Below are 17,870 nucleotides of genomic sequence, written 5' to 3'. Positions count from 1 at the left end.
GTTAGATTATGCATTAATTGGGTGGCCAAGCTAAAATATTGTGTGAATGCATTTTGCTGTCATTAGATTTTGTGGGCACAAGCTTTTATTTTTTAAAAAAAAATATTTATTTAGTTCTACACTGAAAAGAATGGGACCAATGAACTAGTATCATAGTTTAAAATGGATTTGTACTCTCTTTAAAATTAATATGGATGGTTAGAGGAGAATTTAATCTACTCTAACTTATGATACATGACTCTATAGTTGGGTTTCTTTCTTGATTATTTTGTATTAGAAGGTACTTTTCTTTTGAAAGAACTAGAGTGAGAAGTATCATTTCCAGGTGAGGCTTTCTGCACTCCTGTCATTGGTACTTGACTCTGTGCACAAGAACTGATCCAGCCTATTAGATCCTCTCAGCGTCTATGTAGTTAGTAGTCTCTAAGAGTGGCTGTAAGGCAAGGGTGTGAAACTCGCAACGTCGCATGACGTGTCGAGACGTATCGCGACTTTTTTGACATTGCCGGCAATAGGGTAGGAGCGGTTTTGCTATGATGCATCCGGCCCACGGGCCGGCAGTTTGACACCCCTGCTGTAAAGTATCCTTTTATGCTATGTTCTGACTGTCATTCTATTTTCAGGGGTTTGTCACTGCCATTGGCAGCCGGAACCTGCGCTCCACTGTGGCTTTAGAGCACATGTTTGCTCCTGTAATGGATGGTGCTGTTTCCACTCTGCTTGGTGTACTTATGTTGGCAGGCTCAGAATTTGATTTCATTCTGAGGTACAGTTCTTTCTTTTCCATTTATCAAATATGTATTTTTGAATATTAGATTGATTCTCTGTATATATTCGAACAAAATGGCAAATGTCCTATGGACAGTCTTAAAGCTTTAGATCATGAGTCAACATCCTTTTTTGGCCTTCTGGGGTATGTCAACAACAACTTGAAACTGCTGGTCCATGTCTTAGGGTATCAGTAAGAAGAAGGCTCTTTTTTCCCCCCTGATGGCTAATGGGGAATTTCAGTTGAATAAGTACAAGTAGTAAACTAACCTAAGAGATTAGCAGTTCAGGTAGATTTCCTGATTCACTGGAGCATAGGAAGAGGGAATTGGTGCAGCACAATTAAACTTGCCAGATTCTATAGCCACTGCAGCCACTCCCAATAAAAGCACTTTTAGCGCTCCCATGGTGTTTGATTTCTTGGTCAGGACTACCTAGTGGGACTCACAACTACCTTCTGGATAAATGCCTTTCTCTCCCCCTGGCTAAGTTCATACATTGCACCAATCTATTATGTGATTTGTTTGCTTATGGTTTAGCATGTCATCTGAACCTACATATTGTGTTACATGCTCCAGAATGGAGAATGAAAGTAGTAGGAAAAATGACAGTATAGCAATGAAGGTATTATGGGCAGATGAACCAAATATGCAACAATTACTAAATTCCATCTTCCACTGCAGGTATTTCTTTGCTGTGCTTACTATCCTGACTATTCTGGGGCTACTTAATGGCCTGGTACTGTTGCCTGTGCTACTTTCTATTATTGGACCACCTGCAGAGGTAAGTGATCTTCTGTTCCCAGATAGCATGTTCCAGGATACATTTTTTTAAAAAAAAACCTAATAGGGAAGAAAGAACAAAGGATTCTGAGTCCTATGGGCAGATTTTGTTAAGAGATTGTCCAGGTACTATGGGAATTCATTATCAATAAGTAGATTGGACATTGGGGGTTTATTTTGTTTTGTTTTGTTTACCATCAATACCCTTATAGGGTTTGCTGTATAATTATGAAAGTTTTAATATTAAGGGTAGTTACTATCAAATATAATCAGACATACTTTGAACTTTAAGAAAGCAAAACATAATAAGTTCTGAACAATAAGTAGGATTCCATGGACAAAAATTTAGTAACATGGGAAAGAAATCAAAAAGTAGGTGGGAATTCCTAGACTGAGATACTAAAACACATTTGCAAACAATTGTAATGTTTGTGTGTGGGGGGGGAGGGTAGATGAAGGAGCCTATGCAGCCTAAGAAAAACTTCAGGAAAGATCTGAAGATGAGGCAGGTCACATATAGGAGGTGAAAAGTGGATATATATATATAGATAGACAACCTTAGAACTGAAGCTATACTGACAGTCCTTGACATAACGACCATTTCTTTAATGATGGTTCAAACTTCAGAGTTACAACAGCCTTAGAAAAAGTGACATATGAACCATTCTTGAAGTTACAACCCCACCCATCTTACCATCCCCCGCATGTTGGACGCATTTACAACAGTTACAGCATCATACAGTCACTTGGTTGCGATTTGTCCCCTTCCCAGCTGGCTTCAAACAAGCAAAATCAATTGGGGAAGCTGGATTTGTTTAACTATTAACAATCATGTGATTCGTTTAACAACCATGATAAAAATGGTTGTAAAATCGAGTCTGGTCCTGTGATGACTTGTTTAACAGCCACATCACTTGGCAATCAAAAATCCCAGTCCCAATGTGGTCATAGTCGAGGACTATCTGTAGCGTCTCAAAACTAAAACTCCAAATGAGCTGAGATGGTTGAGGGAAGTTAAGAACTATAACAATAAAAAAACCCTCAGTTTTCTGACTCTGTAGTGGTTTCTTCAAATACATTCTTCAAAATAAAAGGAAAGGGAAAAAGTTGTTCATAAAAGTGACAGAGCAATAGATAACAAAAAAGTGGCAAAGTCAGTCTTCTCAGAGAAGAGGAATATATATTCCATTATGTTTGATTTCAGCAAAATGATTGACTATGAAATTTTGGATTGCACCATTTGTAGCATAATTTCTGCTCAAGAAGCTTAAAACAGAAATGAAAGAGGAATTGTTCTTTTATATTCTGCATTGTCAGAATGGATTGAATTTTGGCCACCTTATTTTAAGAAAAAAATTGCAAAAATTTGGAACCAGTGCAGACAAGTGCAACAAAAGTTATTCCAAATTTCAAAATTAAATCTTTTAAGGAAGAGATAAAGGAACTGGCAATTTTTAGCCTTGAAATGTAGATTATGTGAGTGGGAGATATAATTACACTTTTAAGTACCTGGTGACTGAGAACCGAATAATGATGCAGGGTAAAGTTGAATCCTACAAAATAATTATTTATAGAAAGAGCATCAATCCCCAAAAGAGAAGGCAAGTTTTCCTTCCTGAATGTGTTCATGCAGAAGACTGGTACTGCTTTAACCTGGATTCCTGCACCAATCAGGCAACTGGACTCCTTCGAAGTTTGTGATTCCTTGACAAAACAATACAATAGGATATAGATGCTCTGATATGCACTATTTCATCCCAGGGGTCTTATGTCATTTTCTTACTGGAAGTGCCAATTTAGATTAATAGAATTAAGAGAAATATATGCCAGCTGTGGTTTACCATTTGCTATACACAGATAACTAGAGCTGCCCTTTCCAGTTATGTGCTCTTCAGCTATAAGAACTTTTAAGCAATTCCGGTAATGACCTCAGACTGAGCTGGTTGCTTAGAGGGTCACATTTGAAAGCACAACATCCGGAGAACTTTTGCATAGTTCCCTCATTCTGTACACGTCTCTTTCTTTTTCATCATACAGGTCACTCCAGCAGATAATGGCAGCCGCTTGCCAACACCATCACCTGTCCCACCGCCTATCAACCATCATAGCTTCTACATTCGCCAACATGGAAATGCTTTCGGTGACTCCTCAGACTCAGAGTACTATTCAGAGACAGTTAGTGCATCAGAGACTGGTGAAGATGACCGCAGCACATATATCATCTCCCCAGCACAATCACAGATCTTGGTCAAGGCCAGCAAAAGTCCTAATTTCCCCCAAATCACTGTAAGTATCCATCAGGGCTCAAAACAACCAGCTTGGTTTTTTCTGGATAGTCAGTGTTACATCATAAAAAGAGAAGAAGAAAGGCTCCTAGATTGCAGCTCCCAATAAGAGCATATTTTCCTTCCTTAATTGGAGGAGGGACAAAATCAGATTCTTGATTTTTTTTTTATCACTAATCCTTTAGGACAGGGGTCCCCAACCTCTGGGCCCCGGCCTACTACCAGGCCTACTTGCAACCAGGCTGTGCGAACGGCAGGCCAGCGAGCACGCATGCACATGCAGCTTGAATGGTGCAAGTGTCGGTGCGGTATGCAAGTTGAACTGTGTGCTCATGTGTGCCAGTCTGCTGCGCACATGCATGCCAGCCCGCCACTCATGCGGCCTGATTCTCCTCTCCACCCCCTGCCAAGCCGCAAAGGTTGGGGACCACTGCTTTAGGATGTTTCCCCCACTTATATTTCTATGCACAGTGGAGAAGAGCCAATGGAAGAGATTATACATGACTCAGGACTGAACTATTCAGTTATTGATGCTCCATGAGCTTGGTTGTTTTCTTGTAGACATTTCATTACCAGGTTAGGTAAAATCATTAGTGCAAGAGAGATTAGACTTTGCTAGCTGTTTATATGTAGTAGTTTATGCTGGCAATCTTTGATTCCTCCTTGATGTTATTTGTTTAGGGTATCATTTTCTCCCTGATGGTTTGTCTGGTACAGTTTTCTGCTTAGTTGGATATTAGCTGCTGTGTGTGTGTGTGTGTGTGTGTGTGTGTGTGTGTGTGAGGATATGTTCTGGGCTTTTTATTTCCTTCCTTGGCTTCTGATTGTCACCTTTAATGTATGTAAATGGAGTTTATTTCTATGTATCTACTGATGACTGATTTATTTGAATGCCAAGCTTCCAGGAATTCTCTAGCATTTTTGGATTTGGATTGATCTAAAATATTAACAGTTTCTCAGTTGAGTCTATCCATGTGTTAAGATTTCATCATGGCCAATTGGTGTTGGTAGATATGGTCTGCCAGTTTTTTATCTGTCTCTCCTACACAGTGGCTGTTACAGTCTTTGCATAATATGGTGTTGATAATACCTGTGTTTTATTCTCTTCATTGTTTACTGAGTTTTCTGATTTGCTTAAAATGTTTTAGAGGGATGTTGTTGGTTTGCATGCTACGGTGATGCTGACCAATTGTGGAAGTATGTTGGTTGCCTTGGAGATGTTTTTCACATACAGAAGTATTGTCCATTTTGTAGGTTGCAATTGCTATGTTCTGGTGACTTATGGAGTTAGGCACTTTTCAATGAAGACCACATCTGATAATAATACCTAGCCTGTTAATGAAATGTCTGCAAGAAAACTACCAAGCTCAGAGAGCACCAAGAACCTAACATTGGAGAAGCACATTGACACACAGTCATTGAAACTGAGAAAACAAGACTTTAGGTGGTATTCCAAGGTCAAATAATAGTATCGCAAAGGGAAATATTGAGGAGTCACTTTTTAAAAGTCTTCTCCCATGACCTTATAAACGGTGAACAACAACGAATTAGGCGTCATTATTTCCTTGTACGGCTAATGCTTTTATTTCTAAATGTTTGTGAGAAGCACTGTCATGAGAAATGCTCACTCAGAGCAATGTTGTATTACTGTGCTGTTTCGTTCTATACCTAACTTGCTCACAGTAGTCTTTGCTCTCCCGTGCAGGTGGTAAAAAGCTACAAGACAAGCCTAGAATCACCGTTATCATTGTGCAGCCCAGAATGGACCCAATCCACAACTCCTGGTGGCCATTTGCCAGCATCTGTCACAGAAATCAAAAGTTGTTTGCAGCAGCAAGAACAGCCCAATCACAGACTAGGGTCTCAGTTGGCTCAGCCTACTCCCAATCCTCTTCAGACTAACTCCATTACTCATGGCACCAAAATACCACCTTCAGGACCTGGTGGCACTTTCACTACAGTAACAGCTACTGCCTCGGTGATGTTGGCCTTGCACCCACCTTTGCCTGGATCTTGCTGGGGCTATACACACGAGGGATTTGAATCTGATGAAAGCTCTGAAAAACCTGGCCCCAAACCATCTGACGCTTTGGAACTACAGGACCTAAAGCAGAATCATTAGCCATCCACATTTGCCAAGCCAAGTCACTGGCTCTAGAACTCTTGCCTCAGGGCTGGCCAGCATCCCAAGTGAGAACGGGGGGGGGGGGGCAGAAACATCCCACATCAGAGATTGTGAAGTTTGCTGTATTTATGGAAACTCTTGCACTGCATCTAACCAACTGCGGGCATGATTAGGACAGCTGAGAACAAAGAGACCAGATCAGTATTGATATTGCAAAAAAGCTGATAGGGGAATATCTCAGCATTTCCAGGTGTATTTGGCACCAAAAAGCATTCTGATTTCCTGGGTGTCAGGGCTTAGCTTTTGTACCCTTAGTTCGGGCCAGTGACCCATTTAATATCAGGCCTACTTGAATCTGAAAAATGAAAATGACCATTCTCCACAAGCTATGTGAACCATCTCATGGCCTTCTTTGGGCTTGTTGCTCAAACAGCCACCCTCCATGGAGAAAACAGGACTCAACTAGGTGTGGGGAACTCTCCCACATTGTGCTGCTATTCTTTTATTTTATTAATATTATTATAATAATAATTATTATTATTTTAAACTGTATAAAAAGAGTCACCAACCCTCCCCCTTATAATTATAATAATTATTTTTATTATTTTCACGGCTCTCTCAGTAAATATGTGGCAATTTCCCTTTGAAGGGAAACACCAGGGTGAAGTTGTAATAGGGAGAGTCACCCTATTGTAATGTGGAGTGAAAGGAGAATGTAATGGTGGGGGCACGATGTGTCTTAAGTTTCTATGCAAACTGTGTGGGACAGACTGCATTCTTATCTGGTTCCCACCAGTAGTACCGCCTGTCCTAGCATCTGGGATGTCGCTGTTCTGAATCCCATTCCTACACCCACCCACCCCCATCCCTATACTGTATAAACTTTCTCTTACGTTGCTTGCCTCTTGTATCAACTGAAAATGTTTATCACACAAATGTCCCCTAAGTTATTTCTGATTAGTGTTGAAATGTTCTGTTCATGACTAATAGAAATAAGGGATTATTGAAGAGCTTTTTAAATTTCCCCCCCCCCCAGGAAAAAACATAGTCGGGTCTTCAAACATCAGAGAAAGATAGATTCATCCCTATTCCTGGTACGTGGCACAATGCCATGGTACAGAATGGTTGCATACATACGTTGATTACAAAGCCTGTGTTGCACATAAGGATTGAGGATATCTAGGGGGGAAAACACTCAAAGAAGAAACAAGGATTTTGCGTAGTGCCCTCATTGAGAGAGTGTTATGAAATAAGGTCACTCACTCCATGTTATTATTGGGGTGGTGTCATGCATACTCATTGAGATCTTTTTACAGATAATATCTTTCCTCTGCTGAGATGATTGGCTTCCTGAACTTTGTGGTTATAGTAAAATACTCAAGCTGCACTTGGTAGCCAAGTGTGGCCTAAGCATTTCTTTCCCCTTTACCAGAGGAAATTTTTTATGTAAAAGAAACTTTATGTATGAAACTACCCTTTGATTTTATTTTGAGATATTTTGAGCTGACAGAAACCCTTCCCATTGAGTAAGATTTTGGTGCAATTGTTAAAGCAGAAATCTTTAGGATCTCCTGCCTAAAACCTACAGTTGCAGGTTCTGTTCTTGAAGTCTTCTAGTTCAACTTCTTTGGTAGAAAATTAAAAATGTATTAACATTCAGCAAGAGCTTTTAGAGGAGAAGTCCCAGTTCCAATATATGGGCTTGGTTTCTGCATAACCAAGTCAATATTGCTTTATAAAACAATTTGGTTTTTCCATTCTCTTTCAGAATGTCAGCTTGCATTCTCCATGAACTTTAAAGTGACGGTTTCTGGCCAGGTCTAATCTGGGCACTGCAAGAGAATAACTGACACCACATATGTTAAAATGCAATTTTTCCTGGTGTTAAAACAGCTTATAATTATTTATTTATTCCTTTCTTTCTGTCCTTTTCCAAAGGAGAAAAGATGGCAGCTGGAGCAATATTTTCTTTGGATGGGGTCTATTTACATAAGGTTACCAACTTCCTTATGTTAAACTACTCCCTATTTAAGTTAGCATTGAATTGAATGATAAATTTCCTTAATGTACTATTCTTTCATCTGCTGGATGTTAAGCCTGCCAAACATGGCAAATTTCCACAAAGAATAAGAAAGCAAGGCATATGGATTTAGATGATTTCATTAGCCACCTACATCAATCCAAAAGACTGGAGATCAAGCAACTCAATGCCCTCTGAATATTTCGCAGTTCAACTTCCATTAGTCCTAGCATGGCCGCTAGCAAGGAATTGTGGGAGTCGTAGTCCAAAACATCAAGAAGGTACTAGGTTGCCTGCCCACATAGTTTGCAAGAAATTAGAGGCTGAGCCTGCAACTGGCAAAACTTAAATGAAGGATTTTTGACATCTTGAGATAGAAACTATCTAACCTATTATTTACATACATGCGAACACACGCAGCTTTCTTACAAAAAAGATGAAATGATTCAAAACAAAATTAATGTACCAGTTAAGGCAGGTAAATCGTTTTAGCTGATCCTGATTATTGATTTGGGGATTTCAGAAGTCAGGAAATCCCTCCCTATAGACTTCTAGGCATGATGCTGCCCAACATTTAGACACTAATACTTTGCCATTTTAACCGTGGCATTATTATGTTCAGTAAGTTAACTTTTTAAAGCATTGTCAGTGTAATTGTCTGCTAGCCACTCTGAGGGCTTCACTTGAACTTGTGACATGCTTAGAAAAAAAAAGATATCATCACTTTGAGCACAGAGACTTATCACAATCAACCCATATTCTTACAAGAATTGATTCTTGTTGGAATCCATTGACATTCTTCCTTCTAAACCCCAGGCACTTTAACCCCTTCCCTTCACCAAGAACTGCTGTAAATTTATTTCCCAGCCAAAGTTGCATTCACTTCTTGTTACCAAGGGAATGTACTCCTGAGATTTTCACATCTGTGTAAGGTGAAAACCTCAGTAGGTTTATGTCTCTTGTTAAAATGAGCACATTCAGTTTATTTTAAACATCACTGATTTCTGGAGTCCAGAGAAATTTCCCAAAACTAATTTACTATATAGGGCCACTGACCTGGCCAGCATTTAGATCAAGGTTTTCCCACCATTAAATTCCTTCCTTCCATCCACTGACTAAAAAGAACTGAGTGCTTCTGAAAAAATCAATCCTTCCCCCTCACCAAATCTGGGACCAGTGAAACATGATGAAAAGTGGACACATTGTATGTGTATTTGCGTATGTGCGAGTGTGAGAGTATGTAGTGGGTGTGCTAGAGATCTGTTAACCTGATAATGTTGTCATGCCATATAAATTATTTATATGAAAAAGAAAATTTATTTTTGTAGTTTGTACAGACTTCTAGCCTTGCAATGGAATTTTTATTTTTAAAAGTAAATATATATTATATATAAACCTATCTTCTAGTGACCCTGTGTGTTGTTCTTTGTTCCATGCTGATGTCGAAGAACCTGTGATTTTTCTAGATGTGGACCTGTAGTGGAAGATTTCCATCTGAAAAATATGCTTGGCCAAAAGTTTACACTGATAGCCCAAGTGATTTCATTATAAATTTGTGGCCTCTTGCCTATATCTTCAATTCATCTTAAAGAAGTCTGTTTGATGGATTATATCAGTTTGTATAAAATACCTGCATGTGTGTGTGTGTGTGTATGATACACACACATACACAGAGCTGGATGTCTTCCATTAAGACTGAATTTTGCCTCAAGAAAATGCAAGCGCTATAGACAAAATATATAATTTATTTACATTTAATATATACAGTACAAATATATTATTGCTCTCTGCAGATATAATTTTAAATTACATTTTTAAAGCACGTAATGAATCACAAGAAAAAGGGTTCCACTCAGTGTTCATTTTGTGCTTTCAGCTTGTGGCACTTTTTTAAATGCAACTTGAATGATTTTCCTGGTCAGCTTTCACAGGTTCAACAAATAAGTCTCTGGTGCTCTTTTGAGCTTGGTTGTTTTCTTGCACATGTTTTGTTACCCGATCAGGCAACATCTGTGCTAACTAGTTGGATAACAAAATGTAAGAAAACAACCAAGCTCAAAAAGTATCAAGGACTCCATAGTTCAACTCTGAGCTGCATATATTATCTTCTCTTGATACTAAGTAACTTTTTAGTCTTATGTTTTTACCTGTGAATATTGACAAGAAAATATAACAAAATTCAGGACAGAGTATTTAAAGCCAAGTGTAAACGTCAAACTAATACAGCTTTTTATGCAATGTGTACAAAAAAAGCCCCAATTTTGATATCGGCAAACAGACTCTCAAGAAGAGGGTTTTTATAGACTCAGATAGCAATAACTCTGCAGGAAAGAAAATTCCAAGTAAACTGGCAGAGAACTGAGGCTTACCAATCAATAAATCAGAATAGAGGTGGAAGGGACCTTGGAGGTCTTCTAGTCCAGCCCCCTGCTCAAGCAAGAGACCCTATACCATTTCAGATAAGTGACTGTCCAGTCTCTTTATAAAAACCCTCCGTGAACAATGTGAAAACAATTGTTCCAGGATGATACAACTTAGCTTACTATTTTAAAAATGAAAGGTAGACTGCAAGAGAAAGGCCTGCACCTTGAGTTAACCCATCCCTAATGCAGTCCTCCTGGAAAAAATCAGTCTTTCTACTCCACCTTCCTCTTAGTAGTGTCTGTACTGCAGCTGTCTGGTAGTTTTTATTTTTCCATAGCCCATAGGCAGCGCAGATCTACATGTGCATGGATGTGTCTTGTCAGCAGCCACAGGGACCACAGCTGCGCCAATTCCACAAGCAGAGCAACAAACAGAACGAAGAAAAACAAATAGAGATCCGAGTTCTCTCACACAGCACTGAAGCCCAGAGGTTCAGTTAGGGGTTCACTTTAAAAGCAGTGTGACTCCTTTTTCCTACTGTTTTGTAGTTTGCAGTGTGCAATGGCTTTAGCAAAAGAGTTTGATTATGAAAACAATCAAAGCATATGGAGAGGCAGATGTTCGATGCATCAACATATAACTTTAATTCAAAAGTATGGCTACTCCCAAGAGAAAGAATGTAGAATCTTCCTAGAAGGCTAAGCCAGTTAATTTCCGATCAGCAACTAAAGTAGCTGTCCATGTTGAACAATAGGGATTCAAGTTCAGCCTGTAAAAATGCAATTAATCGGGTGTTACTAGAATGCATAAGATGAGAAATAGTCCTTTTCAAAAACTTTGCTTCAAGGTTGTTGATGTAAGTCCTATAGAAATCACAATGCCAAGCCCTAATCTTCTTGCCAATTTAGTATCAGGTGAACAAGGTAGCTAAGCTGTTTCTTATCCCTTTATACCAACTCACAATGGTTTTATAGGGTCCCAAGCTCAGTGTCTGTCTGTTAAAAGCACCAATCCTTCTGTTCTCAAGCCAGTTGCTTCATAGCATGATATCAATCCATTTCTCAGGACAAATCAGCTTCCTGATTCTTGGAAGTGGAAATTCTGGCCCTAATTGTTGTCGTAAGCCGAGGACTACCCATACAGGAGATTGATCTATCATACTATATCATGCATTTTATAAGCAAAGTCTAGCAACTACCCTGTGGTTTATAACTCTTTTCCAGATATACAAATATGAAGAAACCTACCCTTTTTCTACTTACATTTATGACAATTATTAAAAGACCAAATCTGTTCCTTAAGATAGATCTGTCATATGCCAGGTTAAATCTGAACAGTCAGGAAGTTGCCCCTTTTTTAACCTTTCTATTGAAATCAGCACACAGACTGCAATCCTAGTTGTTAATTGTAACTTAAAGAGAGCAAAGAAGGCTTCGAAGAAAGACGTTTGGCAGGACAGGATAACATGATAACACGATACTCAATATCAAGGCTGCTTGTTCCTGAGGCATTCGGCCCATTTGTGCTCAGAGAAAAGGTGAATTATGAATGACAAATGAAGATGGCAAGGGATGGGCAAGGGATGGGCAATAATGATTGTTTTTCTGAGAGAGAAAGAGAAAGAGAGAGAGAGAGAGTCAGCTGTTAAAATAAATATTCAGCTTGTTGATACACTGAATGGGAAAAGAATTCATCTTGTTTTTAAACCCTGAAGTCAGTTTAACTAATAAAGGTAAAGGTTCCCCCGCACATGCGTGCTAGTCATTTCCGACTCTAGGGGCCGGTGCTCATCTCCGTTTCAAAGCCGAAGAGCCAGCGCTTGTCCGAGGACGTCTCCGTGGTCATGTGGCCGGCATGACTAGACGCCAAAGGCGCACAGAATGCTGTTACCTTCCCACCGTAGTGGTCCCTATTTTTCTACTTGCATTTTTACGTGCTTTCAAACTGCTAGGTTGGCAGAAGCTGGGACGAGTAACAGGAGCTCACTCTGTTACGTGGCACTTGGGATTCGACCCGCCAAACTGCCGACCTTCTGATCGACAAGCTCAGCGTCCTAACCCACTGAGCCACCGCATCCCTGTTTAACTAATAGGGTAAAAGAAAGTCCAGGAGGCAGAACCTCTCTCAAACCCCTTTAGCAAGTAGGGACTTCCTTCAGCCTTGAATTAACTGAAGGCAATCAGCCTTTCACACATATGCTATAGATACTAATGCTCATATTCACACATACAATAGCATCAATCCTAGGAAACCTGATGTTTGACCCGGATTTTTTTTGTCTTTATGATAATTGAAGTTTCATTACTAAATAAGTAAATAAATCAATCCAACTTCAGTATCGCCAGCTTGAGCAATGCGTAGGACTTTTCTCTTTCAGCTGCATTCAGCATTTAACATAGTTCAAAATCCTGAACATTGTTCCCAGAATAGACAGGCAGAAAAATCTATTGGCAGTTTTCTGGATGATATACAGATATCTAGTTTCCAATTGTTTAACAACAGCAGCAGCACTAAAATGACACACGTTAGAAATCTACATAAATTATACCACTGAACTGAAAAGTGAAGGGAATATACATACAGTAGTGGCCAAAATTGTGGAAACCTTTTGGGAAAAGTATATTTTTGAGGTTTGATGGCTAATAACACCACTGTTTTGGGGGGGAGTAGTACCATAAAATTATATATCAATGGAAAGATAATTTAATCAAGAATGTAATGCAACAAAGTTTGTTCAATTATCTGTACTGTATTCTATGAAAAGTTATAGCCAAATAACCAGAAAAAGGAAGCACAACTTGCTTAGGTTGATATCAGGTAGCTTTCCTTCACCTGATTTCAGCCAATGAGCATGAGTGTTTAGAGAGCCAATCAGGTGTCATCTTGTTTTGGCAATGAGCCAATCAGATCACAGTAGGATTCAGTTATTGATGTCATGTACGCTGAGCTTGTCGATCAGAAGGTCGGCAGTTTGGCGGGTCGAATCCCGAGTGCCGCGTAACAGAGTGAGCGCCTGTTACTCGTCCCAGCTTCTGCCAACCTAGCAGTTCGAAAGCACGTAAAAATGCAAGTAGAAAAATAGGGACCACTACAGTGGGAAGGTAACAGCGTTCCGTGCGCCTTTGGCGTCTAGTCATGCCGGCCACATGACCACGGAGACGTCCTCGGACAAGCGCTGGCTCTTTGGCTTTGAAACGGAGATGAGCACTGGCCCCTAGAGTCGGAAACGACTAGCACGCATGTGTGGGGGAACCTTTACCTTTACCTTTACCTTATGTGATCGCTATCCAGTTGGTTGGGTTTTCTTGTGTTCTTTCATTTAGTGAACTTGTAAAACGTAATAAAATTAAAGTAATGGTGCAAAGAGTTGACTGGTTGCCCAGAAAGCGATGTAAAATAGTACTACTACGTGAACAAGGCTACAGTTATAAAGAAATTAGAAGAAAAATAGGTGGAAACATAACCAAAGGTGGCATTTCTACTGTACACTTTTCCCAAAAGGTTCCCACAATTTTGGCCACTACTGTATTTGTGGAAACTCAAATCAACAAACTCAAGATTGTTCAGTTTGGGATCTGAGTCCAGTTGATGACCTCTAATTCCTGGAAACAAACAAACAAAAAGCCTGCTCACTTTTATTTCTTGCCTTTCATTCAGCAGCTCAAGGCAGGAAGCAAAATGCTCCCTATTTTCCGCCACATCAACCATTTTTCTAGAAGAAAACAATTAGCCCAACGTCACTGGCTAAGGGTGGAATAGAACCCAGCTCTCACCATTCCTAATCTTTTCACAGCCCTTGAGACTTTAGCCCCCTCCTTTTACCTTATCTCCCTTCCCTGCAGCTCCCATGGCCACCTTAATAAAGGCACTTGGTCTCCAGCTGCTGCCCAGGCTTCAAACCACAGCGATTCTGAAGCTGCCCTCCACAAGTTTCTTTCAGTTTACCACAGGGTTATCCAACCTTGGCAACTTTAAGACTTGTGGACTTCAACATGCTGACTGGGGAATTCCAGGAGTTGAAGTCCACAAGTTTTAAACTTGTCAAGGTTGGACACCCCTGGTTTACCACCAGTCAAATTTGCAAAACTGCTTCAGGGCCTGCAACCTGGTTCACTGGTCCTGCAAGCAATAATCCAACCATGAACTCACACAAGTCCCAAAGAAAAGTGCAAACAGGAACTACAGCAATATTTAAAGTGGGATTCCCTGAGGTTAGAGTCCATTTATCCCTCAGAAATTTCTAGACAAGCATTCTTGACCATCAAGTTTGCTAAGTTATTTTCCAGAGGTTGCATAAAATAATTCAACTAGCAAACATATACTTGACTTTGGACTTTTTATTATTTTTGTGACAAATTTAGGTCTTTGACACAGATGCATTTATAATTCTCTTGTTCACCAAAAAAACATGACAAGCCCCCACTCTCCCCACCCCAGCTCTCGTAAGATAGATGTTTGTTTAATTGGGCAATTCCATTCTTTTCTAAATGTTTACTTAATTACGGTATCACTGAGTGGATAAGATTTGAGAAATGCTGTCCTTTCTATAAATGGAGAGATATTTCTTTTTGCTCCATTACTGAAAGTGATAAATTGAAATACAAAATGGATTTATTAGTTCAAGGTTAAAATATGTTACTTGTTTCTGGTAGCTCTAGATTTTTGCTGATTAGAACTGAAGGATTTATTGATGAGAGTTGAGAAAAGGGAAGAAGAGAACTTTTTAAAAGTTGAAATATTAGAGAAGATATAAAATTACAAAAGTTTTTTATGCTTGTCTGAGGGGATGGGGAGACATTTTTTATATATCTTTGTTTCTTACTTTTAATGTTTTTTTTCTATCTCTTGGTACTTCTTTTTTATATTTTTCTTTTATCGTATTTATATTTTTCTTTTATCGTATTTATAAACTAATAAAAAGTGTGTGTGTGTGTGTGTGTGTGAGAGAGAGAGAGAGAGAGGGAGAGAGAGAATGAATGAGAATGCATTGGCTTTTTTGGCAGCAGCCAGGAAAGTCAATGCAATCCTAGGCTGCATTAACAGATTGATAGAAAAAAGATAATGTGAAGTACTAGTAAAGGTAAAGGTAAAGGTTCCCCCACACATGCGTGCTAGTCGTTTCCGACTCTAGTACCACTCTGCAAAGCCTTGGTAAGACTACACATAGAATACTGCATCCAGTTTCAGTCACCCCAACACAAAAAAGGTGTTGAGACTTTGCAAAGAATTCAGAGAAGAGCAACAAAATGATTAGGGGCCTAGAAGCTAAAACGTACAAAGAATGATTGCAGGAACTGGGTATGCCTAGTTTAGAGAAAAGAAGGACCAGGGATGACAAGACAGCATCTTCCCTTACTTGGAAGGGCTGCCACAGGGAAGAAGGGCTCCAGTTGTTTACCAAAGGACCAGTAGGCAGGATAAGGAATAATGGATGGAAGCTAACCAAAGAGAGAAGCAACCTAGAACTAAGGAGAAAATTCCTTACAATGAGAACAGTTAACCAGTGGAACAAATTGCCTTTGGAACTCGTGGGTCCATCATTGGAAGCTTTTAAGAAGAGATTGGCTAGCCATTTATCAGAAATAGTATAGGTCTCCTGCGAGAGAAGGGGGTTGGACTAGATGACCTTCAAGGTCCCTTCCAATTCTGAGAGAAACAGAGAGATGCTGCCCTGCTCTTTCAGAGAAGAAAATGAAGCCCAAGCAAAGCAAAGCAAAGCTCATCTCCCAGGGGCCGAGGCACCCCTGCCCCCAAAAGCCTCGTCCATCCCTGGCTTTCGGCTTGCCTTGCCAGCCCTTCAGTGTCGACCTCGTCCTAAAAACACGCCTCGGAGCTGGGAAGCCTGGAGGAGGGAAAAAGCCAGGCGGCGCGCGGGGCGCTCCTCTCCTCTCTTCCCGCAGGCGCAGGGCAGCCAACAGGCGTCTTTCTCTGCCTCTTGAACTCGGGACACAACCTTCCTAACTGAGGCCTGCCGGTGCCTTCCCCGCCTGCTGGGTGGTCTGTAATTAATCCCCCGCCGCAGGCGGTACGGGACTTACACGTCCTCGCCCAGCAGGCCTCCCCGCCTAATCCCCGGTTCTTGTTACTCGCCTCGGGGGGCCGCCAGCACCTCCGAGAGACCCTCGTCTCCCGCCCCCCCCCGCTTTCCCGCCCCCCCCCCCCGCTTTTCCTGTCCGAGTCAGTGATGAAGAGCTAGAGTGCAATGAATGAGGCAGAATCAGACGCCTTTCTCTCTCTCTCTCTCCCTCCCTCCCCCTTCCCTTCCCCACTTTCCGCAGCGGGCGTAGGTTTTTCCCGACGCTTTCGTGCACGCTGCAAGGGCGCCTTCCTTGGCGAGGGTGCGCGGACTTCCTCGGAAAGCCCGGCTGGTCCGCGCTAGGGCGACAGACGGAGAAGCCTGGCTGGTCTGGAGAGACGAAACGAAGGCGACGGGTTTAAAAAAAGAAGAAGAAATAAAGCGTAAAAGAAGGGAGCAGCCCCGAAGGGAAGCTGCCAGATACCGAGAAGCCTCCCTTCCTGCTCCCCGCTTTGCATGACAAAAGCCCAGCTGCAGAGATGGCACCGTCCCTCCTCTTCTCCCCACCCCCCACCCCCGCACCTTCCCGCCAAATTCCCTTCCCCAATTCCCAACCGAGCCCATTATGTGGCAACAATAGCCGCCAGCTCGGGTGGCCCACCCAGGCGGCTAACCTACAGCCCGCAGCCTGCGCATTTTGGCAGAGGACTCTTGTCTCCCATCCTGTCACAAGTCCTCATGTTGGGGCATCAGCAGGCAAATGTACCAATACAGCTGCGACCATGGGAGTAAAGTAAAAGGGGGAGGTCAGCAGTATGAATTAGGGTGAAGGCGGTATAAATTGCCTTCTGTTATCGCTTGTCAAAAAACTTGTCTCTCTTCCCCCCCCCACTCCCCAAAAGCTATTTCCAGTTTGTACCTTCCCTTATTTGCACAATAAATATATGGATCTGGTATTTTAGCTTTCAGAATCTAGCATCTTTTAGCAGCGTTACTCAAGATGGTAATCAAGAGGTAGAACTTTAGGAGAAGGGCAGAGGTATACAGAAAGAAGGGAAAGGAGGCACTGACCATTAAAATAAAACCCCAAAACATGATCTTAACTGTAGTAGACTAAAGGTTTCCCCCCCCCCCAATTATGGTTCCATAATGCCCACGTGGTTAGAGGTGTTTATGCAGCTATTAAAAGAAAACTCATTAAAGCACAATTATCAGAATAAGAGTTCAGGCAAAAAAGGGAAGCAAAGCTGCAAAAGAGACCCTGAAATATAATCTCTGAATGAATTAGGGACAGGAAAGTATGTTTTACATGTAATTCACCCATTTTTGGGGGGGTCCAAATGTGTAATCAAAAAGTAAACCCCACTGAGCTCCATTAAGCTTACTCCCAGATACATGTCAATACAACTGTAGTCTAAGAAACAAATGAAAAAGTAAAAAGACTCCAGCAGGGAACTGTGTCACAAAATATGTCTGATTCCAAAAAATGAAAGAATCCTACTTCAAAGCA

At 40.9% G+C, this 17,870-nt stretch overlaps 1 protein-coding gene across 1 annotated transcript in view; it reads left to right on the top strand.

Annotated features, from left to right (window-relative positions):
- PTCH2 (patched 2) overlaps positions 1-5,957 on the top strand; it is a gene marked incomplete at both ends in the record, with an annotated part of 59,723 nt that extends 53,766 nt beyond the window's left edge. The window contains 4 exons of the mRNA XM_081324559.1: positions 624-766; positions 1,452-1,551; positions 3,588-3,836; positions 5,541-5,957. Coding sequence (XP_081180685.1) covers positions 624-766; positions 1,452-1,551; positions 3,588-3,836; positions 5,541-5,957 — 909 coding nt within the window. The remainder of the gene's footprint in view (positions 1-623; positions 767-1,451; positions 1,552-3,587; positions 3,837-5,540) is intronic.
- Between the last annotated feature and the right edge of the window lie 11,913 nt (positions 5,958-17,870).

This window comes from Vipera berus (genome assembly GCF_964194415.1).
Source record: "Vipera berus genome assembly, chromosome: 3".
Classification (NCBI taxonomy): Eukaryota; Metazoa; Chordata; class Lepidosauria; order Squamata; family Viperidae; genus Vipera; species Vipera berus.
The sequence above is the reverse complement of the archived record's forward strand: the minus strand, read 5'-3'. Positions and strand labels throughout refer to the sequence as shown.